Source organism: Torulaspora delbrueckii, chromosome 8, assembly GCF_000243375.1.
Source record: "Torulaspora delbrueckii CBS 1146 chromosome 8, complete genome".
Taxonomy (NCBI): domain Eukaryota; kingdom Fungi; phylum Ascomycota; class Saccharomycetes; order Saccharomycetales; family Saccharomycetaceae; genus Torulaspora; species Torulaspora delbrueckii.
In genome coordinates, this window is record NC_016508.1 from 7,214 (window position 1) to 31,219 (window position 24,006).

A 24,006-nucleotide genomic window follows, 5' to 3' on the forward strand; every position below is an offset into this window, starting at 1 on the left:
TCATGCTGTACAACCCGCAATCAATTACACATGAGAGTCATCCAACCACCTGCGATCTATCCTTATAATGCTTTCAATGATTCTATTATAGTGACCAAGACGCATCGTGATCATGTTGAAGCACAGAATGCTACTATATTATCTCTATTAAATTAAATTATTGCCACTTGTTTTGTCAATAGATGCTCAAGGCCTTGCATCACGTATGGGGCTAATCCCGGTTCAGAATCTTGAGCAGCATATCAAACCTACAAATCTCAGTATTATGGTGCACATGACGAGATTGGAAACATTACACTAAACAGGAATGGTTGCGCGATTCCATCGATGTTCTGCATGGCTACTAAGAATAATTTTACTGACCTGGCTGAGGGTTCGGCTATCCACGGTCATTAATCACATTGAAGCCGTTTTGACACCAGCTGCTGCCTAAGCAGAACATGCCCCCCTCCAATCACACTGATATGATCCTCGTCCCTCCCAGCAGTGGTACTCTCGGAGTTTAAGTTGATCAGTAAGAAATAACTGATGTCTAGGTTAAATGAATCGTAAATGGGTAATCGAAGAGGCTTCTCAAAGTAGTTCCAAACTTACTAAGATAAATCGTATCTCATAAGTATTAATATCCAGGTCTACCAGTAACACAGCTGATAATTAGGGCCTTTTGATGGGTCTTAAATGGCGTTTTTCATCGAAAATGTAGCCAATGATCTGGGGAGTATGGCAGCATTGTGATTAGTATCACTACTGGGCCTTTGGAATATCGATTGCTTTAAATTACGAGTTTGTGACCACCGTCTGCTCTATCCAAAAACTGGTTGAGGAAGAGAAGATGTTGTTCGACGTATATAACCTCCTCAATACCATTTCTTCTGCTTGCAAAGTAAACTCTTGATGGTTGCCACGATTTTGAACCAAATTTTGTTAGTCACAACTCACTTTTTTCTCGAGTCTTCTCCATCAATAATATACCTGAGCTTTCGGAGGCTCTCCACTTATCCTTCACGAGTTTTCGGTCCCTATTATTTTTGTCTCTAGTTTTGCTATACACTTCTTTTAGCCACACTTTTATAGTTTTCACAGGTCTTTTATAGTGGGATTACACATTGCCTCGCATTTAGCCATTGCTGCAGAACTAAATTAATAGATTACAATATAATGTTTCAAGAAATTGAGAGTGAGTTATAAACTACCTATGAGGTGGGGGCAAATAGACCATCTGCGCTTTAGTATAAATCCTTATTGTTTATTTTTCCACCTCTATCTTTTACTTTCAGGTTAAATTTTCAGCCACATTTTCTACTTAACTAGTTCTACAGAACTAAACATGATTTGGGTGGAGAATGAGTTCAACGACATAGAAAAGATACTTATAATGTACTACAGCTCTCGTAATTACAAAGTTACATCCCGGGGAGGCTTTCGACCGCCAGCTTATGATTTAAAAAGCCAGCCATGTCGTAACACCGTTCTAAAACGACCGATGATTCAGAATACCCATAGGGGCCGCCCTTGCTTTACATCTTTGCAGTCTATACTTCATATTATACCCAATAGAGCTCGCAACAAGCCATGCTCTTGTAGATGTGTCCCAGTGCCTACTCTAGGCTCTCTTGCCTGCTCTTTGCCCAGTGTTCCGGTTGCTCTGTTTTCAATCGCTTCGCTCTCAATCTATAACTAATTATCCTTCGTTGTTCTGTTCACACAAGCAGCTTAAATATCCATAAATTTCAATCATGTTCCCAAAGTGACTTATATTTTTCGAACCAGTAGTTAAGGAAAGGAAACATCGCCAAACTAGCCTTCAAGTAACGCAAATAATAGGGCGCTAGGATAAATCTTGTCACTTGAGTCTATTACTCTACTTCCCGGTACCGGCTGCACTGCATCAAATCAGCATTTCTTTCCCTGGATCAATTGCTATCTCACCTTCCCTTGCGTAATAAGAAGTATAGCCGATATGTACTTTGTTAAACATTTCGCTAGGCGGAGAGGGAAACCCAATCTAGATTGGACTCTCCCGAGCAGAAACGAGAAGGATCACACCACTGACAGGACAAAAATGATGTGTAATTCGACACGCAGTTGTGGTTAGGATACGCTCATGACTTGAAAAGGCTGGTGGGCTATAGAAGGATGGCCAAGTCCGAGCGGTTTGCACTTGGACTCTTCTCAGTTTTATCTTGTAAAGAAAGTACTACGAAAAGACTTTCGAGAAGGTCAGTGAACCTCTTGAATTGCAGGTAATAAGGTTAGCTATCTTGGTGGACCGTCATACTGACAACTAGTGCTATTATTCAAGGAAGTGGAAGCATTTTTGGCAAATGAAGGAATCTTTATGCTTACTGAAGCTTACGATGGACTCTGTACCGATGTCGTTCATAAGACTGATGATAAAATGGACTAACTAACTAAATTTCTCCCTTTAAGTTATAGTTGAGAACAGCCATTGAATTTAAGTGTCAAAATCTCAAATAATAGAAAGGACAGAATCGAGAGTCAAACCGCGTGTACGTACCTTCGGTTTGAGATTGCAATGATGATCGTCAATCCTGCAGTTTGATATCCCCGTATCGTAAAGTCACCTTTTGGTTCAGAGCTTTGTCTCCTGAGAAGTGTTTCTTGAATTCGCATAAAGCATGCCAGAGGACCCACCAACTCAATGATGGTTAGCTTGTAGTCGATCATAATGACCATCTTCAGCTCCAGCATATCAATACCCTCAGTGGTTAGCTTACTTCGAAAGGAACACTTTTTTACTCATCGCGAGTAAATGAGTCTGGCGTTGTTACTTACAAGATTTGAGACTATTGGAATTAGGCTACGAAGAATATAGAATAGCAGTCCGCTACTCCATGCCATCAGGAAAAAGAAGAAGCCATTATTAACGTTATAGCTGATGATAAGCCAATGAAAATGAGCCCTAACGTTTCAACGCTTTTAGAAAAGCGGCAAAGCCGTATGTCTTCAGGAGTATGAATATCAAAATCGTCTCTTTCGGCTGTAAAGCCGATACATACACTAAAAACCTACATTTACTTTGTTCAAGTGATCTACTCTCTGTGTCTCAGTTTGGAGAAGCGGGAGGTAACCCACTCACTGATTGGATCGTCATGACTGGTCTCCACGTACTCTCCATCATTCAATTTTTGAGCAACATCATCAGTCAATGAAGGGTCTCTGAGACAGAATGTCAATATAAACATTGGTGCCGTGAAGACAAGTGCGATCAAAACCTCATATTTCTGGACATGCTTATATGCCTCAACCATTGCGTCTCTAATTGGAGTACCCCATGGATAGTCAAGATAGAAAGTTAATGGTGAGGAATATGCGGCTTCGGCCAAGTCAGCATCCCCAATATACTCTAGCAACTTCGGATACAACAATTGAGTCCAGATGGCTCCAGAGACCGAGGCGGCAACGGCCCCACCAATGCTAAAAATTGTGTAGCTTAAAGCTGTGACGGTAGCCATGTTCTCGTGCGAGGTCACAGACTGGATAGAAACTGTCACGGGATAGTCGAATAGACAACTGCAAATACCCCAGACCACCATGGCACCAATAACTCCTTGATGGGCGTCTTTGCCAACCCTGTAACGGTAGAACAGGCCCATAGTAACAAAATAGAGTGAGCAACCAAGGACCATGTAAGGTTTTAGCCTGCTGGACCTTGCAACAATAAAACCTAGTACCGGAGCGAAGATTGCGGAAACGAAGGAGTACAAGCTCGTTATTCTTGTTGCAGAAAGATCAGTCTCATCTACGGCGACCATCAGTATTGTGTAAAGATATCCAGCCGCCATTTGATAGACAAAGGCGATGAGAAACATAATCCATAAGGGCGCCCAGATACCACGATCTTTGAGCATTTTGAATGGCGCAATTGGAGCCAAAGCTAACTTGCTCTCCCAATAGATGAAAATTGCAATTAAGACGAAGCCAAGAACGAAAGGAGCAATCAGTTTTGCACTTTGCCATTGTGTAGAGACACCTCCCGCAAGAGTCAATGGGACAAGAATGCACCCTGTACCCACAGTTAGGAGTATAATACCCACAACATCTAACTTCCAAAACAATTGAACCACAGTTTGTATTAGTCCATGACTCTGATAATAAGTTTTTTCAGTTTGCAATTCTTTCCACTCTGGTTCATTTCTTACCTTCCATCTCATGTGCAGCATACAAGCGATTAGTGGAATGCAACTCAATGGGAAGATAAAAGCCCACATTGCAATATTCCATGACCAATTATCCTCGGGATTTGCAGTTTCGATGACATTACCAGAGACCCAAGTCGTGATAATCGATGGCCAAGCTGGTACAAAGGTATAAAAGAGTCTCCACTTCAATGATGAATTATCAGAAAGTACTAAAATCACTTGCAACATAACACCAACGAGACCCACACTGTAAAAAACGGAACCTGCAGCATACCTTTGGACATCGTAGGCTTGCGATTGGATAATTGTACCAACGACATAGAAAACAATGGACACGATGAATAGCGACAGTCTACCAAAGACATCCGACAATCCTGCGTAGATAACCTGGGCGACTGCAGAGATCACCATACTAATAACACCAACTGTGGATATCAGGGAGTGAGTAGAGTAAGAGTTCATCGCATAAGTCATGTAGATGCCTCTGATGTTACCATCCAACCCATAACCAAAAGAGCAGAGGAAGGCAGAGAACAAGAACAATGACTTTAAGAACCATGTATCGTACTGTTTGGCCATCAGCTCAGCTTTACGAATTACTAGTGATTTTGTCACTTTTAGCTTATCTGGCATACCGTACTCGTCCAATGGTTCGGCTACCATCTTTTCATCGACTGTGATCTTTTTGGCCTCATTGACAGAACCACTATGGAAGCCCTTATCTGAGGCAGAGCCGTTTCCATAATCCGTAGCCATATTAATGATCGATGTCCTGAATAAAAAATCAATGAAACGGTATATTGAAGTTATGGAATGGGAAAATTGGCAAAAATTATTTAAATCTCCAGCACTCAATGGACGACCAATATGTCAAGGAATTAAGTACCTATCGATTGATATAAATTTTACGCCATGTTACTAGTTAGCTTCCAAGAAGAAGGAATTTTCGAAAGTGTATACGGACAACTCTAAGATAGAATAGGGTGCAAATAGCCTAACCTACGTCGGATGAGATGCCATCTTCTTCATATTCAAAGAAACCCCGTGGCTAAGAGCCGTCCTGGAGGCCATCGCATTTGACGCGTAGTGGAAGCTTGTCCGGCCTTTGCACCCCGTAAATCTCAAAACTAATCTGAAGAAATAAATGTTTTGAGTAGGATTTAGTTTATTTTTCAAGTCTCTATAAAACTGCACCTTTTTTAAAGTATAGGAATATGTAGGCCTCTAGCTTAGAACATCTCGGTAGAGAACTCGGTTACTTAAATCTTTCAATTATTTTAGTATATTCCTTAAACAACCTTTAAACAAAGGTATCCATCGAAAACCGATCGGTTTACTGTAAGCCAGTAGTCGTAACTTGTGCAGTATACTTCTGCGTTTTCGGCCAAAGTCCTCAAAGGGGATACTGACAGTTGCATGTACAACGCTATCTGTCATATATACAAGTACAAGATGTTTTGATTGTCTCAAAAGGCTTCAATAACGTCCTTGAGGAGAGAATTTACAATTGTAAAAGAGCTCCAAACAACCAGGAAGCCCTAATATCACTGATTGATTTTCGGCGCAGCTTGATGTCGTAATCTCTTGTGCTAGAAAAGTTTGTTCAGCTGTACTGTTCAGGAGTTTCAACAATCTACTTCTTTAAAAGCGAGCCATAATTTGGTGTTTGTGAGATCTAGGAATATGAGCATGATTATTTAGCTGCTTTTATATAGTTTGTTAGGACGACATTCATCCATTGAGGCCTTTCAAAATCTAGGTGTACCGGACGGTTACGTTATACTCTTAGATCAACAGACCTACAGCTGCTGCGACTGCTCCAAGAAGAACTGGGGCATTGCCATAATTGGCAACGGCAGCATTTCCACTAGTTACTGTCGAGTTAGAGCTATTGGAGGAGCTGTTGGAAGAGACAGAATACTCGGTGATATTAGCACAAGCCAATCTGGTGTTGTTAGCGAAGTGCACGACGATCGAACGGTTACCAACGAAAGCGGGATCGGTCTCCTCCAGAGATATATATTCGTCAATGTAAGAAGTTTGGTAAGATTGATCGTCAATGACACCATGCTTACCTGATAAATCTCCAACCTCTTTTGCAGCAGGACTTGTTGCATTCACACTGCCATCGTACGGATTCAAATGACCCAGTGTTGCCGTACAATTACCATCAGAAGGGACTTGGACAACGTGGACATGGTAAGCGAAAGGACCACCGTCAGATGGCAATCCATCGAAATCAACATCGACCTTAACAGTAGAATTGCTCGTAGTGGAGAACACAACAGAACCTTCGATATTGTCACTAAATTTAGCGATGTACTTGGCAGATTCTGGAGAATTCGTCTTGACTGGAGCATCATCCGCAACTGCAAAAGAAGCAATAGCCAGCACCTGAAATGCTCGATTGATGTATACCATGTTGTTTACTTTGCTTTATGTTCTTGAGCAATAAACCCTGCCAGGCAAGACTGATAAAACTGATAATATGCTCATCTTAAATAACAATTCGCTCGTATGCTCTTACCTTGTATGCTAACATTCTTGATTGAGACCTCGAGCTTATGCAACTTTTTCACCATTCCCTTACTCAGATGTTTCCTACTTCAGTATTATCATTGAGGGGTGCGCTTAGCAAAGTAAGTAATGGAAGGCAAGCTAACAATGGTAGAAGTCATCACAGTAAAAGGTTTAATGAAAGGTCTAGATAAGTTCGGCATCGTGACTTAAATTCTTACTTAGTCGAAGAACTCCTGGAGCAGCTTGCCCAGTAAAACCTGCACAGTATAATGGACTTTCGGATTCAAATGCACCTGCCTGAGCGGAAAGGGTGTAATATATCTGAAACGACACCCATTTTCGCTAGTAGCCACATAACTTAATTGGGTGTAAAATAAACTATGTATGCATTTCCTTGTGTTTGGTTGGTTGGTGTAGAGCTTATAACTCATCTGTAAGTCATCTGCTGCAATCATGAGCATAAACAACAAATGTCCGACTCCGCAATAGATGCTTAATACGAATAAGCACGTAATTTGGTTACCTCTCTATCACCTTCCCCCATGAGACACACTTCGGGGTCAAAACCGCCATGATCACCACTCTTTCAATTTTCTTGAAGATGGGTACTGAGTACTTTCCTTGAGGACACAAGAATCGAGACCTCTGAAATTCTGTATCAACCTATCATATGCGTCGTTTGCACTAACAGCCTAAGATAGGGACCATCTGCACCAAATATTTTGAACCTCCATAATTATGCCAAAAAAAGCTTGGCTTGGCTTTAGTTTTATATTTCCAGGAAAAAGAATGTTAGGAGATATGCGCAGCCTCTACTTCAGGTTGAGCGCGCAACGATCAATGGTATATGATACCGCTGTTCACAGAGGAACCAGCGATTCGAAATTCATTTTGTTATCAAGAGGATAGTTAGTGATCGTACTCATCTTATAGGAAAATTACGAATGGCCAATCACTAGTGAACCGTTTCCAATTGGGAAGAGCCTCATGTTGGCTTAGGGCAGATTTGTCAGTAGCGTTTAAACGCCTCTAACCCGATTCATCATACTACGATTCTTTAGATGAGCGAGCTATTTCAGAAATATTCTACCTTCGCATTTCCCACAGAAGTTGCATAGAATGGCGAAGGGGTGGTGGTACGGTTCGCCTGGTAGGTGCCAATCGGTTCGCGCTCACAACACTATTTATCGATGAATATGAGCGCTCTCGCCCGTCACAAAGCATACCAGAGATCATTCAAAGGGACGAAATTATACTGGAAAAGGAACCTCAGGATGCCAGTTCAATTATGATTGTAATAGCTTCATGGCCTGCCGCAAAACACCGTCAAGCTCTTATTAAGACACCTAACTAGCAGATCAATATTAAATCACCCACACTATACACAACCCGATCTCGGCCAAGGTTGAGTAGTCAAACCCTATCGCAAACTACACAGTCACTATTAGTTCTTCTCCTTGTCAGCGTGTTCTTCAATCGAAAATAGCAGTCTCGATTGTATTTTTGGGTTCCACGAGCAATGCCAAGCCTTAAGGGGAAAGATGTACTAGATGCGGACTGGTGGGGGGAAGGGGCGGGGCATGCGTCTCTTAATTGTTTTTTGTTTTCCCGAATGGGTAAGTTCTGCAAAAAAATGGAAGGCTCGAAAGACGTCATTTCATATGATCAGCTAATCTTCACAAGATTGGTGGAAGTATATTCAGTATGGTAATGTTTCTTTTAAACGGATTGCGAGAGGTATTCCTCATGGTAGAATGTTATAAAAGGAGCGAAAAACTGGTGGCGATAGGAGAAATTGGCCCCGGATGAAAACAGTATCTCACTAACCCTCATGACTTTCAAAGTCTCCCTTACCGCCCCAGCTGAACAAGCTGAAGATCCACTACAACCCCCAACCGAGCAATACAATAAGAAAAAGCCTTTCCTTGACTTGTTCTCCCAAAAGAACAAGTTAGTGGTCATCACTGGTGCTTCTGGTGCTATTGGTGGTGCCATTTGTGAAGGGTTTGCCTCTGCAGGTGCAGATTTATGCTTGTTGGACTATCAGTACGATCCTAAGCGCGAACAGCAGTTGATGGAAGAATTCGATATCAAAGCTAAGGCTTATCAGGTCGATATTACCGATGCAGACGAAGTTAGACGTTGTATCAATTCTATTAGAGAAGACTTCCAAGGTCGTGATATTGACAGTTTTATCGCCAACGCAGGCATTGCATGGACAGCTGGCTCGATTTTGAACGAAGCTGCTACTCCAGAAACTTGGAAAAGAGTTATGGACGTTAACGTGCAAGGTACTTACCACTGTAGCAAGTATATTGCCGAGGTTTTCAAATCGCAAGGTCATGGATCTATGGTCTTGACCGCTTCCATGTCCAGTTACATTTCCAATGTTCCAAACTATCAAACTTGTTACAACGCCTCGAAAGCCGCTGTTAGACACATGGCTAAGGGCTTTGCCGTTGAATTCGCTCATTTGACTAAACCTGCTGGTAAGATTCGTTGTAATTCTGTTTCTCCCGGTTACACCGATACCATCTTGAGTTCTTTCGTTCCAGTTGAACAACGTGCCCAATGGTGGGGTTTGACTCCAGTCGGCCGTGAAGCATTGCCACAAGAAATAGTTGGTGCTTATTTGTACTTGGCCTCTGACGCTGCTAGTTTTACCAACGGTGCCGATATCGTTGTCGATGGTGGTTACACTTGTGTGTAGTGGTTCTCAGTAGAATCAATTGTGATAGAAAATGTAGATTAGACTGTTAAATTTACTTCATTAATGCAAAGACCTAAGATCTTTATCAAGCAGTATGCCGCCTATTGTGTTTTATGTATGCAGGCTTGTCATAGGAAATCTCTTAGGTCAACAGAATCATTGTACCATTTCTTGGTCCATAGTCTGATACGTTTACCGTAGATGAAGCTCGGTAAAGCTAGTAATGTGATCGCAAAGTTGATGACTGCCAGCGCGATATAAGTGTTCTCTGTACCTGATGCACTCAACCAGTCCGAACAAACAAAGGTGAAAATGCACGATATGCTGTTGTTGATGATGGCGGTACAGACCATACCTTCCAGAACCATTTCGGGGTAGCAGTCCATCAGGTAGGCCATTGCAATATCACCAGAACAACCCCAACTGAAACCAATAAACCCGAGTCCGACGTAGATCACTTGCCATGACAACGCCCGTTCCGTACCAATACCAAACATCAACAGGCCGGCTGGACCGATGAAGGCAGTAGCGAAGGAGAAGTACAATCTGTATTCTGCCTCCAAGATACCATTATTTTTACGCGCCATCCAAAGGACAAAATAATCGCTGACGATACCGGCATAGATACAACCGATGACAGCACCTATCAACGTGGGAACGCACATAATAGCAACACCATAATCGCTGTAATTCCATGGAGGGTCATAGTAATAACTCTCTTCAGTTGTCAGGTAAAAAGTGAGGAACACATCTTGAATACCCCAAAATAATCCCGATAACCACACGGGAGGGTATAACATCATTCTCAAGTTGAAAAGCACGAATTTTGGGTACTGCTTGAACCCCCATCCCTTCAAGTTGGACCCCTTGGTGATTAGAGCGACTCTCTTATGATATGGTTTCAATTTTTCAGACGCACCGTCGATCAATTGATCAGCGGGAGGACTTAACTCATGTACTTCACTTTCTCCGGCGACATCGGCCTGCTCGATTGGCTTGTTAGCCTTCTCATTGAGACCCACAGAGGACCTATCATCTGCGCAATCATCTCCAAAAGGATTCCCGCCATATGTAAGCGGTGTAATATACTTGTTTCTATCAAAATAGGTCTCTTCACAACCAAAGATAAGTGCTATTAACAAACCACCAGAGATAATTACAGCGACCCACCCGACCCAGCGAAAATTGGTCAAAGATGCGATATAACCTGCAATTAAGGGACCCAAGAAAGTACCAATACTCGTGCACAGGATATACACCGTCAAGATAGACCCCATTTGGTGCTGAAAATAAATATCGTTCAAAGATGATTGAACCTGCGCCTCAGCACACGATTCGCTGATTCCAACAAACAATTGCGACCAGATAGTATCTGAGGTTCTCTTAGCCAAAGCAAACCATAAAGCACCAAATAGCCCGAGAATGGTGCAAATTAAGTAAGTAATTTTTCTCCCATAAAGCGAGGCAAGCGGAGCTGTGAACAGTGTAGCCCAACCAATCCCCAAGAATAAAACGCCAGCACCTACATTCATCGAGTCGTACGAGATACCATAATACTCATTTAAAGAATCCTGAGTAGCACCCGCATCGTTACTTGTAGCTGCAGTAAATGCTGTGATAAAAGCCATCAAACCAAAATGTAAAAACTTTCTCCATTTCGACCAGTTTAAGGGATCATTGGGTGAATCTGAAGGCTGCGGTATAAGCACAACGCCATTTTTATCGGTCTTGAGCCGGCCAGTAGTACTCCCAGATTTTACATCACTCTCGGAATCTGGTGATGAGTATATATTAAACGTACCGGGGATATAATCCGGGTGGTGACGATCCGTATACTTGTCCATAAGTGGAGTCATCGCATTACCATTGTATGATTCTTCGCTATCAAGCTGATAAGCTCAAAATTTTACTCTTGGCATCTGCAACTTGAGCACGTGATTCTTTCTCGAAGAGCCATTCACCCCCCCCCCCCCCCAATCAGTTTAGCATAGAGGCTCAATCCTTTCTACAGCTCATGCAGCTCCCCATGCGTTGTTGTTCTTGTGATTGCACTTTGGTCAGCATTGGATCTTGCGTTTACCTTACTCCTGTCTCTTACCTCTACCTGCGACAATGCTACTCGAAACAATCCTCGAAACAATCCTCTAGACAATTCTCGACATCTCGACATTTGACTCATATCTTTAAGAGATATCGAGGAAGCTGTATATCAACTCTATTGGTATATTCACATGGCATGAGATCCTGGTTGCTCCCACGTGTGACGTGTGGTGCGGCTACACCTGAAACGTCATTTGGGGTTTTGAAATTGGGATCTCAGGACCCTTAGATCGCACAGCCATTTGATAACGACAGACGCATTGTATTTAAGATACCCAGCTCATTGCAGCACATCTCGACAACACCGACCCATCAAGCGAGCCATGTCTGAGACAAAATACAGCCCAATGAGAGCCGGCTGGACCAGTTCTCGTTTCCTGACTTTCCCACTTAGGATTCTACAACTGCTAGTCTCAGCAGCTTCACTCGGTTTATTTGCCTGGCTCACGTACCACTGGGAAAACACTCAAGTGCATTTTGGCCTCGCACTCTCCGCACTCTCGGTTCTCTACCTATTGACGCTCCCACTTTACTCATTTTCAAGTGCCGGAAGCCTCTTCATCTGCGAGTTCGTATTCTTTCTCCTGTGGCTCGCAGCGTTTATTCTCTTTACATACCTTTTCCATGACTGCTACAGCTGGGGGACAAGAAGGACAGAATTTCACAACACGCGCTGCAAAGTCTGTTTCGCCACCATTGGAACTTCTGGTGCACTCATGCTGCTGTTCGACTTTACCTATGCACTGTGCCTCCACAACATTCTCCTACCTATTACCTACAGCGTTGGTCGCAACTATCTTTGGGTACCTTTCTCTTCCTTCGGCGCTCGTCTAAGTCGTGGGAATGCACTCTCAGTATCGCATGCTCGCACCCTGCACAGCCCCGTCTAATCTAATCTACGTACTTCCATAGCTACTCAAAACCTAATCATCTATTGTTGCAGTCATGCTTGACTCAGCCATACGGCTGGCTGCTTTTAAGGTATTTTTCAGGGTCCAGTCGCCTCAGCAGATAAACAGTATAAAAAGATACGGTCTTACGGACAAAAAGATGAGATCTACCGCTTTGGAAGACCACTATAAGTGAGACTCTGGGAGATCTTACAAAGCTATCTGGTTACTTTAAGATGTCAGAAGTTAAGACACAGCCAACGGTGTTGGCTAAACCTGTAGGATGGTGTTCATCGCTTGTTTGGGCGCGTGTGATACGTGTGTTGCAGTTACTGTTTACCATAGTGGCTTTGGCGCTATGTGCACGTACATCAGATTTTTATGAGGCTCCTTCAGAGGTTGCTTATGCAACTGCGGTGTCTGTTTTCTCGTTAGTTTACTTGTTGGCGATCTTTTTGGGAACTCTCTTTGGAGGGCCTTATTTTATGGTTGGTCCATTGTTGGTGTCCGAGATCATAATGTTGATTATGTGGTTTGCTGCATTTATCGCGATGGCAGTTTTCGCTGGCGGGGCCCCTTGTTCCTTTTATTTTTACTCAAGCAGGTGTCGAGAAGCCAAAGCAGCCATTGCAATGTGCGCCTTTAATATGGTGCTTTATGCAGCTTCATTGACACTATTGGTGCTAAATTGTGTGATTCCACTAATTTCGTCGCACGGAGCACCATACTTGTGGCGCTATGCATCGGACGCTGATGCTACGTTCGACCAGGGAACTGGTTTGCTTATTTACAGTTCTAATACTTGGGTAGCAGATCCTGAAGCAGATGTCAATAGACAGATTACAGCGTCTTCGGTTGAGACCCCTGTCGGTGTAGAGAAACCAATCGAAGAGTCGGATCAAGCTTTGTTTCAAGGAACCCTGGTTGCGGAACCCATTATCCCGGATCCTACCCTGACTACCACAGCCGATCCGGCCATCGATGTGCCACTGAACGCCCATGTTCGCTAGTTTCTACATATTTTTAGCTCCATATTCGCAGTCGAATTAATACCCTTTCTACCTCCTTGAAACTAATCTCAGATCAAGGCTGAACGCGATAAAGCCATCAGATTTTGTAGTGCGTTGTTTCAAGTTCATCCAACTTAAAACAAAAAGAATATCAACAGAACTAAGAATTACAAATCATATAAAGGTGACGATCTTTACGTCTATCTTGTATTGAGTACATCGTTCTTTCCTTATCATTCGACCTAATCATATCAGTAAAAGATTGAACTTCAAAAACCTCTTCTGACATTTTTCATCCTGAGAAGGTTTATTCGTTTCTTGGTGCAATACTCGTCCTTCAGGCGATCTTTGGCCTGCACTTTGAGAAACTTCTCCACACCTCCCCAGGCTTCAATGGGCTCAAAGTGTTGAATCCCGTCTACTTCAATAACAAGATTAAAACTTTCAAGGTAAAAATGGCATCCCGGCGAATTATGAGTCCTTCGTCAAGAAGGCAGCATCTCTCGATGAAGATAATTCGACTTGCATCAGGACTAGGCCGAAATACCCGTCAATTTTCAGACACATGAAGATTCCGGTCGCAGTTATGGTATCATTGCCCGCATGCTAGCGTGACAATAAACGACTCACTGCCAGTCAACCCAGGTTCATGAAATCCATGGGAATGCCAATAAATTTGATTAACTTGTGCGAGGAAGGTTTGTTTTATTGCATTAAATGCTTGGTGTACTACTATCAAAAGGCGATCAACAAGCAATGGTTGCTCTAATGCTGCGAGTCAAAACATGAAACATAGATGGAAAGCAGGCTTTAGACCATCGATTATATGTTTGAAGCACAAAAGGTTCGTCCTAGAGTGAGTAGTCGCTTTGATGCAATATCATGAGGACTTCAATCTTGTTATTGAGTTCGATGGCATCTAACATTTTGAACCCATGGAAGCCTGGGGAGGTGTCGAGAAGTTTTCTAAAGTGCATGCTCGACATCGCCAGAAGGACGAGTATTGAGAAATAATCGAAATGATTAGACTATGAACATGTAATAACCTCTTCCAGATGCATCCAGCAGCCATGTGATTGAAAGCGACATGTTGGAGTTCTTCAGAACTTCAGAATGCAGTGTAAATATCGGAAATCGTCAAGTTCATAAGGAATTTTAAGTCCGTCCAAACTAGTAAGCAGGCTCCCTGATAACCATGGCACTCATCAGGGCTTACGTGTTCCGCGTTCAGGGTTTAGGCGTCTTGTGGGGTTCTCTATATTTCGGACTGTGACGCGTCAGTTAGCCGCCGAGCTAGCCGCCAAGCTTCCTAGAATAGATTCTGGAAAGGTATAAAAGGAGAGATTTCTTCCCATCACAGCTGATTGATTCAAGCTTGTATTCACTACCTCTAAAATTAGAAGATTACATTGTTCGAAGATCAGATCGCTTGAAACATAAAGCTACCTGAAACATTCAAATTACAAGCCATGACGCAGAAAAAGACTCTGGAACAATTTATCAAGGAATGTCGTGCAGTACACGGCAACAAATACGATTACTCTATTACGAAATATACTAACTGGGAGAGTAAGATAGAATATATCTGTTCACTTCACGGTGTTCAAAGCCAACCAGCTCAGCATCATCGAAAGGGACGTGGTTGCAATAAATGTGGCAGAGAAAGAACCAAAAAGGCTTTTGCCTATACTACAGAGCTATTTATCGAAGCTTGTAATAAGAAACACAACAACAGGTACAATTATCCCAATACTGTCTATATCGATTACAACAGCGAAGTGAAGATTGAGTGCGAGCTGCATGGCGAGTTTATCCAAATGGCTAGTTATCACTTGAGAGGAAGCGGGTGTCAAAAATGCGGCTTCTTTAATAAGGCACCTGGTCCATTGGTTAAACCAACTAACGGTGAGGAATTCATAAGTCTTTCCATTGAAGTACATGGAAGCCAATACGATTACTCGCAGGTTGAATTTACAAAATACTATTCAAGCGTCACGATCGTTTGCTTAATTCACGGATCCTACAAATGCGTTCCAACCTCACACCTGAAAGGCATCGGATGTGCAACGTGCCAGAGTTTTGATGCCTTCGTCAAGAAGGCATCATCCATGCACAAAGGTAAGTTCGAATATGATAAATCTACTTACATAAGGAGTAAGTCGAAGATGCGTATAGTTTGCCGGGATCATGGAGAATTTTGGGAAGCCCCTGGTGAGCACACTCGCCGTCGCGGTCAGGGGGGGGTACCACTGTTTTGCATGCTTCCTCGAGAGCAAGCGAATTTCAGTCCAGGAGGTCATTAAAAGGTCTAAAGAAATTCACGGTCCAGCGTACAGGTTCGATAAACTCGTTCTGGGCAAGACCCTGGAAGAGGAGGCCCTATTTTACTGCATAAAGTGTGCAAAATACTTTTCCCAAAAGCCCATCAATCATCTGCAAGGATACGGGTGCTCGTTGTGCTGTGAATCAAAACATGAAAAATTAATAAAAAGATGGCTACAAACAACGGATTACAAGTTTGAACCACAGAAGGTTTTTCCTGATTTACGGTATCAAAATTCGCTGAGATGCGATTTCTATATTGACCAGTTCAATCTTATAATTGAATTTGATGGAATCCAACATTTTGAGCCCGTTGAGGCCTGGGGAGGGGTTGAGAAGTTTCTCAAAGTGCAGGCAAGAGATCGTGTGAAAAACGATTATTGCACCGAGAAACGGATCAACCTTCTCAGGATGAAAGATGGTCAAAATGTTGTGTATGAGATCCAAAAGTTTATTGAAATGATAAGAGCTAATGAGAAAGATATAATTTTGCACTTGATATATGGTAAGCTAACCACTTTGTAGTTCTCTAATTATTTAATAATTTGCATGTGATTTTGTTGATAATTTTCAACCTAAAGTTCGGCGAACTTGACTGAAAAGTGATAAATGAGAAACGATGAATTGTGTTTGAACAAATAAGCTAGTACATAATTATCTATTCAGCAAAGTGCTTCAAGATCTCCTCGGCAGCCTTGATACCAGAGACAAGCATAGCACCGAAGGTTGGACCCATTCTGTTACAACCAGCCAACTCAGCAACTTCCATACCAGCAAAGTACATAGAGTTGACACCGTTGTACTTACCAGCATTCTTGACAACGTCAGCTTCAGCGTGGTTCATGTCTAGACCCTTCATACCACCTAACTTCTGGTTCTCATCGATAGAAACGATTCTCTTGGCAGAGAAAGCACCGAAAGGACCATCGTGACCGGTAGTAGACAAAATGACACCGTGCTTGGCAGATGGATCACGGGTACCATCGTTCTTGTAACCAGACAATTCGATGACGTTTGGATCCATGCAGCACTGAGTACCGTGGGCTTGAGTGACCAAAGTCCAGTTGGTCACAACACCGGCGACGGTAAGTTCACCATTTGGACCATCTGGTCTAGTGACCAAATCTTCAACAGCGGTAGCGTTGAAAAGCTTGACATTAGGGAATTTTAGGACCTCAGAGATCACAGTGGTGATAAACAATGCGGCGTGTTTGACAACAACATAATCACCTTCGTCCTCGTAAGGAATTTTCAATTCTTCTAAGAAAAGATGACCTGGTTTTCTGATGATCATGGCGCTCATTAGTGCTCCCGCCAGCCAACTACCGCCTCCGCAGGCTACGCTAGCCTCAATGATGGTAACGGTCAAGTCTGGTCTGTTCTTGGCGATCACGTAGGCAGCGGAGAGACCGGAGGAGCCTGCACCCACGATAATGACATCGGAGACGGCATGCTTGTCCAAATCTTTGAAATAACGGGAGGTCATGGCACGAGAGACAGTGGATTCACGGATTGGGGTGAATTTGAAGTCAGACCAGTCATCTGTCTTGACGACATCGGACAAAGCGTGACGGATGGAGCCAGCGTTCAATTGCAATTGGGCAGTTTCGGTTTGAGTGGTGGTAGACATTTTGGAATGGTGGTGTTCTTGTAGAGGAGAGGTTAGGTCTAGTATGTGGACATGGCCTGTATTTATACTTTTTAGTTTGATTACCTTGGGTCGTTTATTAATTCTGGAATGCAATTAATGGGCCAAACACACGATCTGGAATGCAATTAATGGATCAAACACACGATCTCGTACTGGGATCAATACTGATAGTAGGCTATTCAATGCGAATAATGGATCAGTTTATTCACTCGTTCATACGGTCATTAGTTTCAAACCCTTATCGTTTACCTTGTATTCACGCAATTGCCATTGTACCTTAATGAATTATGGAGCATGAATAAATATGTGAAAAGAGATTGTTGCCCACCTCATTACATTATTGTTCAAGCAGATTTATTCATCAAGACTGCCGTCTGCCCTCGAGACATTCTCTTTCAACAGAGTGTACACTGTCGGCCGAGACTATGCTTTTTTTCAAATTTTTCAATAATTAATTAGTTTTACAGATCTTGAAAATGAGTTCATGACTACAAATGTCTTTGATATAACTAATCTTCGTCTTCACCCTCTGCCGCTTGATCATCTTCTTTTTCTTTATTTTCTTTATCTTCTGGGTGTTGTTCTTCTTCTTCATGATTTTCTTCCTCCTCTTCCTTTTCTTCTTCAGGCTTCTTATGGTCTGCACCGTAGACTTTACAGTAATCGAAAGCGGAATCTTTCAAACATTTTAGTGTTTGACCGATGATCACGTCAGCTTCATCGCTGATCTCGAATTTCTCTTGCAGTTCCTTTTCCTTGTACATTCCAAGAATATAGTTTAGCATACCTTTCAAGGTCACGACCCTGGTGTTTATATCTGATTCTGAGATGGTTAAAGTTAAGTAATCCTCGTACTGCTTTGTGTGTGTGTCCTGTCTGATGACATCCCATTGGGCGATTGAGTTTGGACTGATGACATTTTTTTCGTCACAGTATGTATCGGTAAGATCCCATGATAGTACGTCGATGTTGAAACCTAGAGCTGGTACCAAGAGTTCCTGACTGTAGACACCGTCGTGTTCGACCAGGATACTGAACATTGGACGGTAGAATGCATCGGCGCACCCGCATCCCTCGATGTGTTGCTTGGGGAAACCGACCCAGATCTGTTGACCCTTGATTTGGGGCAGGACATCTGGTAGGGAAACGAACTGTGTGCCACCTCTGAAACCGCCAAATCTGTTTTCCTCCTTGATCCGCAAGGTTTCAGCCCCAAAGACCAGCTCACAGAAACCATCGTTCAGCGAACACTTCAAGATCTCTAAGGGACTAAAGCTGTAGATGAAATGAATGAAACCACGAGACATTGAGCTCTCACCTAGATTCTTGTGGAAAAATGGTGTCCAGTTCTTTTCGACACCTCTTTGTTCGCGACCTAGAATGCTCATCTTTAATAAAGGATCAATCTTTCTTTGAGGCATGTGGGTCACCATGATTCTTCTGGATAGCTCATCGTCCCAAATGTTGAATACAATCACTGGTTCTTCGTAACCGTTGGCCTTACGGAGAATAACGTGTGGATCTTCTGGTCCCTTCCATTCGCCTACTGGAGCAAATGGGATGTCCACAATTGCCGGATACGTCATGTAGTACTTGGAAAGAATACGTTCTTTCCTTGATTGAGCAACTAGTCTATTCTTAGCGTTCTCAACAACACAAGTATCGTGAGCTGAAGAGTCAGAAGGCAGATCGGAACAATCTCTAATACCAAGTTCATGGTCAATTTTCTTCAATGATTCTTCCATATCATCTGGTATTGGAACGTCAACGTAAGGGATTCTCTTCCCCTTGATCTCTTTCCAGTTCTTATCGAATGCCTGTCCTCTCACCAAGGACACACGAGGTTGACTTCTAACACCGATAGTTGAATAGATGACTCTTGAATATGCCAAATAACATTGTTCACTCTCTAACCAAACTGCAGATGTACCGAATTGGAACCATCTTTTTTGAACAACCTCATTTTCCGTCATATCTTTCTCATCTTCCTCATCCTTGACTGCAGTCCATAGGAAACTTGGGGTTTCTAATAGCTTACGTCTACATTCTTTCAAATCATCCTCTAAAAGTATCTTATCCTTCGAGTGGTAGACCTGGGAGATGTAAGCCAAATCGGGACACGTAGCCAGGTCCTTATACTGGTTCAGGTTCAATTTCGATTCTATCTTTTGGCGTTCCTTCTCAGATTTCTTGCCCTTCTTAGTCAGCAATTTACTCAAATCCAAGTTCGAGACGAACCCAGTTACTTTTTCGCTGAGATACTCTTGATTCAACATACGCTCAGTAATTGGCGAACTACTCCATTGACGACGTTTGAGCAACTCAGAGATATCTACATGCAACAACTCAGGCTTACGTTCGACGAAATCCGTATTACGCAAAGACTTGCTTCCATAAAGACGGTCAAAATGTTGTGGTGTCGTAACAGCGACCCTGGTGACCAATGCACCTACAATAATCAGCAATAACAGTAAGAAATTCGAACGTCTTCTGAATAGGAGCATACTCAATCTTGACCAAAAATTCGCAAACCAACCTTGGAAGAATTTTGCCGATCGAGATACCTTTTCAGTTGATAAAAGACCAACGGCATCCTGTGCCTTTTGTCTAAAAGTGGGCTTTCTCGAAGATCCCATTGTCACACACACTCCCACAGGACTCGATCAACAGATAAATCAGTCAACAAAGGTAAACCAACAGACAGATCTCGAAATCCTTTGATGTTTTTTATTTTGCTAAAATTTTTTTGATTAAGAGATAGACAAGGGAATGGCCCAACGAAATTACGTCCTTCTCAGCAGATCGAGATGATTGTGAAAAAAAAAAAAATAACGTAGAATGCATCGGTGGCTGTAATATGGCGAGCGTGTGAAAGTCACCGTTAAAAGGCTGCAAGAACCATTGTAGTTCGCGTCTGACGCGGGTCTTTTTGAGTAGTAGTTGTAAAAGCAGGGCCTGGCTGGCCAGAACAGAAGAAGATAAATTTGGGCCGATTTGCCAAGCGTTGGATCGGTCTTGCAGAGATCTTCCGGATTTAAAATAATCGGGGACTATTGTTAATCGTTTCTTGATATTAACTTTACAAATTAGGCTATAGTACATAAAGATCAAATTCCGTTAGAAGCACAGCTAAAAACACCCCCGTAAGCATCAGCCTTGTAGTTATTGATGATACTTTGCACGGAGGCATAGAGACCGGGGCCTAGGATATAGAGACCCGTAGCTATCAGAAAGTAAGAAATACCGTAGTTTAATTTCTCCCATTTCGTTAGGTTCGAATGACCACCATATTTCACCTTTCTTAGTCGAATGTAAGCGAGACCCCAGAATACGAATCCGAACCAACAGTCGAACAATGAGGACATCAGGGATAGCAAATCGGAGAAGAATGGAATCACTTCTGCGATGATAAACGCCATAACCCAGGTCATAAATAGCACTAAAGTCCAGAAAATCCAGCTGGTGCTGGTCCATGAATAACGGTGACGAGTGTTCTTGAAGATCTGATCGTATACTAGCTTGGCAGAGATATTGGCGTATAGTGCACCAACAAAGATAATAGTTGGAATGGCAAATGAGAAGGAGATGATCTTGTATTTTCTGATCAAAGAACCAAACGCAGGACCAGTCATGTATGCGTTACCGACATAGACGTACATGATAGACCCAGCTAAGGCAAAGATGATAACTTCACAAGTCGTAACGATCCATAGCACTTTCTTGAACTCACGAGGGTTCTTCATCTCAGAGATAAATTGGGGGTAAGTAATCTGTCCCACAAAAGTGTACACGATATTTAGGAACGCACTCATACCATCCACAAACGAAGTTCCCTCAGCTGGGAAAGCTCTGAAGACCACGGGAGTACCATCGAACTTGTCAGGGTGGCCCTGTACACCTGCAAAGACCATTGCAAGCACAACAGCGATGAACATAGTAGCAGCAGAGAAGTAACCAACCCAGGACATTGCGGAAAACGTTCTAGGTAGCGAGAAGATCATTGAGATACCCGCTACAATTGCAGTAAATCCAACAGAACAGATAGAATGGTTAGTGACAGTATTGAGATACTTGGCTCCAACCAAAACATGCAGACCTTGAATTAAAGTATTGTTCGCCAGGAAACAAAAAGCAGTGGCGTACCAAGCCCATCTACCTCCTCCCAGCAGATACTGTCCAATATCACAGACATTTCTCAAGTGAGGGAATCTTTCGCAAAAGTCTGTTATAATCAACCCAGTATACAGCACAGTGACAGCCACGAACACTGTAAGAATTAGACCTGGGACCAGCCCTAGCACAGAGTAAGACCATGGGAAGGACATAATCGCCAACACGATGTACTCTGACAACATAAGCCCTGCAGTATGTTGCCAAGAGCAAGTCCTAAAATTTTGATTGAACTCCTCTTCATCGGCATTACACGAGCTGGTCACCGTAGTAGCATCTGCTAGCCCGTTCTTGTCGACTAAAGACACATTCTCCGGATCACGAAACTCTTCGCCCTCTTCGGCATTGTACATCGAAGTATACTTGGCTGACATCGTTGATCTTTTCCACATTCATCAAGAGCCCATGTCAATCCTTCCAGAATAGCTACTATATATACTTAAAGTAATCTAAAAGTCAAGAACGCCCTCTCGAGCGGAAGAAGGTTTCTTCTTTCAACAAGAAACTGTGCATGTGCCGAGCTGCAACTTACTGCAGGTAAGCCACCACAAGGTAGTGACTTTTTGGAACTAGCAAGGCATCTTTCTGCAGAATTCGCAAGTTTCGTCTGGCCAGATGCAAAAGATGAAAAAACACGTAAGAACGGCGCTATCACCGGTTTCCGTTTATGTAATGAGATCTGCTTATTGGCTAGTTGAATGTTGGTGAATAAATAATACTGTGCTTGTTATATAGAGTCGTCATATATGGTTTATTTGCATGGATGTTTTTACAACTCGTCTGCAAAAGGCAGCTTGGAGACGTCACCGACAGCGACGTAGTTGAAGTCACCTAGCTTAAAGTTGCCAACATTGTCGATCTTGAGTTCAGCTGGCACGGAACAACCGTCGTTGTCTAAAGCGATCTTCAAAGCAGCGTATTCCTTGGCGACAGATAGGTCCTTGCCCTTCTTTAGCTCAGAGACAACTCTCTTGAGGTCCTGGGCAACGGTTGCGGCGTCTGGGCCCTTGACGTAGAGGGCGAATAGCCCAGCGTCTTGGAATCTCTGCAATTTAGCGGAGTGGACGACAGAGGATAGGTCTGATAGTGGTGAAGTCAGGTAACGGGCTAGCACTTCGTATTGACCGAATTTCTCCTTAGTCACTGGTACAGCAATGGCAGCGACAGAGTCCGCATCAGCAAATCTAGCTCTGGATTCACCAGAGTATGTCTTTGGAGCCACGGAGGCGGCCAATGGAGTACCATTTGGCAAAGAGCTCAATAGTGAGTCAGCAACGAATTTCTTCAAATCAGCTTCGTTGACACCGTGGCCCACAATCTCGATGTTTTCCTTAGTGTAAACCTTGTCGGCAAACTCCTTGATGTCTTCCAAAGTAACTTTCTCGACACCATCGTACAATACAGTGTTACCTAGACCTTTTCTGTAAGTCACATTATACAACAATTCTTCAGCCTTCTTCAGTGGGCAGGTTTGTGCGACTAGCAAATCGTGGTGCGCAGCTGGAAGAACAGTTTCTTTCAATTCATGAGCTTTAAATGAAGTCTTGTATAGAACATTTCCCAAAGCATTGACATAGTATGGCAAGTCTTCTTTCAAGAAAGTAGCTTTCAAAGTAATATATTCTCTACTCACACTAGACTCAAATTTACCACCTAACAATTCAGATTCTCTAACCAATCTTAATGCAGATTTACCACTAGTGTTCTGGAAGTTAAATCTTGACAAAAGATGAGAGACACCGTCCTTAGTGGCGTATCTAGAACCGGCATGAACCTTGACGGCTAAAGAAGAGATCTTACCGGATCCATCAGTGGCACTCACGGTATAACGTCTCAATGCTTGCTTGGCAAATTGTAATCTGGTGGACATCCTTGCTTTCTTTGAAGTCTATCGTTTCTCCGTGATTCACAGAACTGTTAAAGAGAGAGAAACAATTCAAGTACAAGACGTTACGCGCATGTAACAACAATTCAAGAGATTCAATTCAATCAACCCTTCCAAGGCATCTTACTCGATGGGAACTATCGGCATGGTCACTGTGGAACTCTCTGCCTACTGCTTGCTGGGTTGCCAGCCTATTTGGAAACTTTGGTGGTGGAAAATTTGCAGCGTTGTGATTGGGTCGTTTGCTGTGACCCGCGGCGCTACCATCACACTTGTGTAGTGTATTGAACCATTGACAAGCCATTGAGCTATGGCAGATTATCAATTGAGATGCTACAAGTATCCTCATGTGCAGGACGTAATTGGCTTCGGCATTATGCGTAATGCGGTGATTTGTATTCTTGTAATTGGTGTCTTAATGGGTTCCGAATCGTAAGAGTGATGTTTATACGCCCCAAAAACCAAAGACATTACCACTTGTGAAGGAGACAGAGTGGTTGAGTGGCTTCCATTGCTGTATCGTTGATTTACTGTGGTCGTCGCGAGTAAACGCTAATGGCACGTGACGGCTAACAATTTTTCAAT

The 24,006-nt window shown here is 42.9% G+C and overlaps 11 protein-coding genes across 11 annotated transcripts; 4 read left to right on the plus strand and 7 right to left on the minus strand.

Annotated features, from left to right (window-relative positions):
• Positions 1 to 3,053: 3,053 nt before the first annotated feature.
• ARN2 (siderophore transporter) lies at positions 3,054 to 4,919 on the minus strand (the record flags this gene model as incomplete). Its single annotated transcript, XM_003683035.1, has 1 exon — positions 3,054 to 4,919. The coding sequence occupies one exon, from the start codon at positions 4,917 to 4,919 to the stop codon at positions 3,054 to 3,056; it is 1,866 nt and encodes a 621-aa protein (XP_003683083.1).
• A 1,029-nt stretch (positions 4,920 to 5,948) lies between these two features.
• On the minus strand, positions 5,949 to 6,584 carry TDEL0H00140 (uncharacterized protein; the record flags this gene model as incomplete). Its single annotated transcript, XM_003683036.1, has 1 exon — positions 5,949 to 6,584. The coding sequence occupies one exon, from the start codon at positions 6,582 to 6,584 to the stop codon at positions 5,949 to 5,951; it is 636 nt and encodes a 211-aa protein (XP_003683084.1).
• Positions 6,585 to 8,514: 1,930 nt separating this feature from the next.
• TDEL0H00150 (uncharacterized protein) lies at positions 8,515 to 9,393 on the plus strand (the record flags this gene model as incomplete). The annotated part of the gene is made up of 1 exon (XM_003683037.1): positions 8,515 to 9,393. One exon carries the CDS (start codon positions 8,515 to 8,517, stop codon positions 9,391 to 9,393), a length of 879 nt encoding a protein of 292 aa, XP_003683085.1.
• A 128-nt stretch (positions 9,394 to 9,521) lies between these two features.
• Positions 9,522 to 11,249, minus strand: HOL1 (Hol1p; the record flags this gene model as incomplete). The annotated part of the gene is made up of 1 exon (XM_003683038.1): positions 9,522 to 11,249. One exon carries the CDS (start codon positions 11,247 to 11,249, stop codon positions 9,522 to 9,524), a length of 1,728 nt encoding a protein of 575 aa, XP_003683086.1.
• A 567-nt stretch (positions 11,250 to 11,816) lies between these two features.
• Positions 11,817 to 12,383, plus strand: TDEL0H00170 (MARVEL domain-containing protein; the record flags this gene model as incomplete). The annotated part of the gene is made up of 1 exon (XM_003683039.1): positions 11,817 to 12,383. The coding sequence occupies one exon, from the start codon at positions 11,817 to 11,819 to the stop codon at positions 12,381 to 12,383; it is 567 nt and encodes a 188-aa protein (XP_003683087.1).
• A 236-nt stretch (positions 12,384 to 12,619) lies between these two features.
• TDEL0H00180 (MARVEL domain-containing protein) lies at positions 12,620 to 13,393 on the plus strand (the record flags this gene model as incomplete). Its single annotated transcript, XM_003683040.1, has 1 exon — positions 12,620 to 13,393. One exon carries the CDS (start codon positions 12,620 to 12,622, stop codon positions 13,391 to 13,393), a length of 774 nt encoding a protein of 257 aa, XP_003683088.1.
• A 1,469-nt stretch (positions 13,394 to 14,862) lies between these two features.
• TDEL0H00190 (uncharacterized protein) lies at positions 14,863 to 15,696 on the plus strand (the record flags this gene model as incomplete). Its single annotated transcript, XM_003683041.1, has 1 exon — positions 14,863 to 15,696. One exon carries the CDS (start codon positions 14,863 to 14,865, stop codon positions 15,694 to 15,696), a length of 834 nt encoding a protein of 277 aa, XP_003683089.1.
• Positions 15,697 to 16,373: 677 nt separating this feature from the next.
• THI4 (thiamine thiazole synthase) lies at positions 16,374 to 17,345 on the minus strand (the record flags this gene model as incomplete). Its single annotated transcript, XM_003683042.1, has 1 exon — positions 16,374 to 17,345. One exon carries the CDS (start codon positions 17,343 to 17,345, stop codon positions 16,374 to 16,376), a length of 972 nt encoding a protein of 323 aa, XP_003683090.1.
• Positions 17,346 to 17,875: 530 nt separating this feature from the next.
• On the minus strand, positions 17,876 to 20,002 carry TDEL0H00210 (uncharacterized protein; the record flags this gene model as incomplete). The annotated part of the gene is made up of 1 exon (XM_003683043.1): positions 17,876 to 20,002. One exon carries the CDS (start codon positions 20,000 to 20,002, stop codon positions 17,876 to 17,878), a length of 2,127 nt encoding a protein of 708 aa, XP_003683091.1.
• A 471-nt stretch (positions 20,003 to 20,473) lies between these two features.
• TDEL0H00220 (uncharacterized protein) lies at positions 20,474 to 21,928 on the minus strand (the record flags this gene model as incomplete). Its single annotated transcript, XM_003683044.1, has 1 exon — positions 20,474 to 21,928. One exon carries the CDS (start codon positions 21,926 to 21,928, stop codon positions 20,474 to 20,476), a length of 1,455 nt encoding a protein of 484 aa, XP_003683092.1.
• Positions 21,929 to 22,305: 377 nt separating this feature from the next.
• Positions 22,306 to 23,406, minus strand: QCR2 (ubiquinol--cytochrome-c reductase subunit 2; the record flags this gene model as incomplete). The annotated part of the gene is made up of 1 exon (XM_003683045.1): positions 22,306 to 23,406. One exon carries the CDS (start codon positions 23,404 to 23,406, stop codon positions 22,306 to 22,308), a length of 1,101 nt encoding a protein of 366 aa, XP_003683093.1.
• Between the last annotated feature and the right edge of the window lie 600 nt (positions 23,407 to 24,006).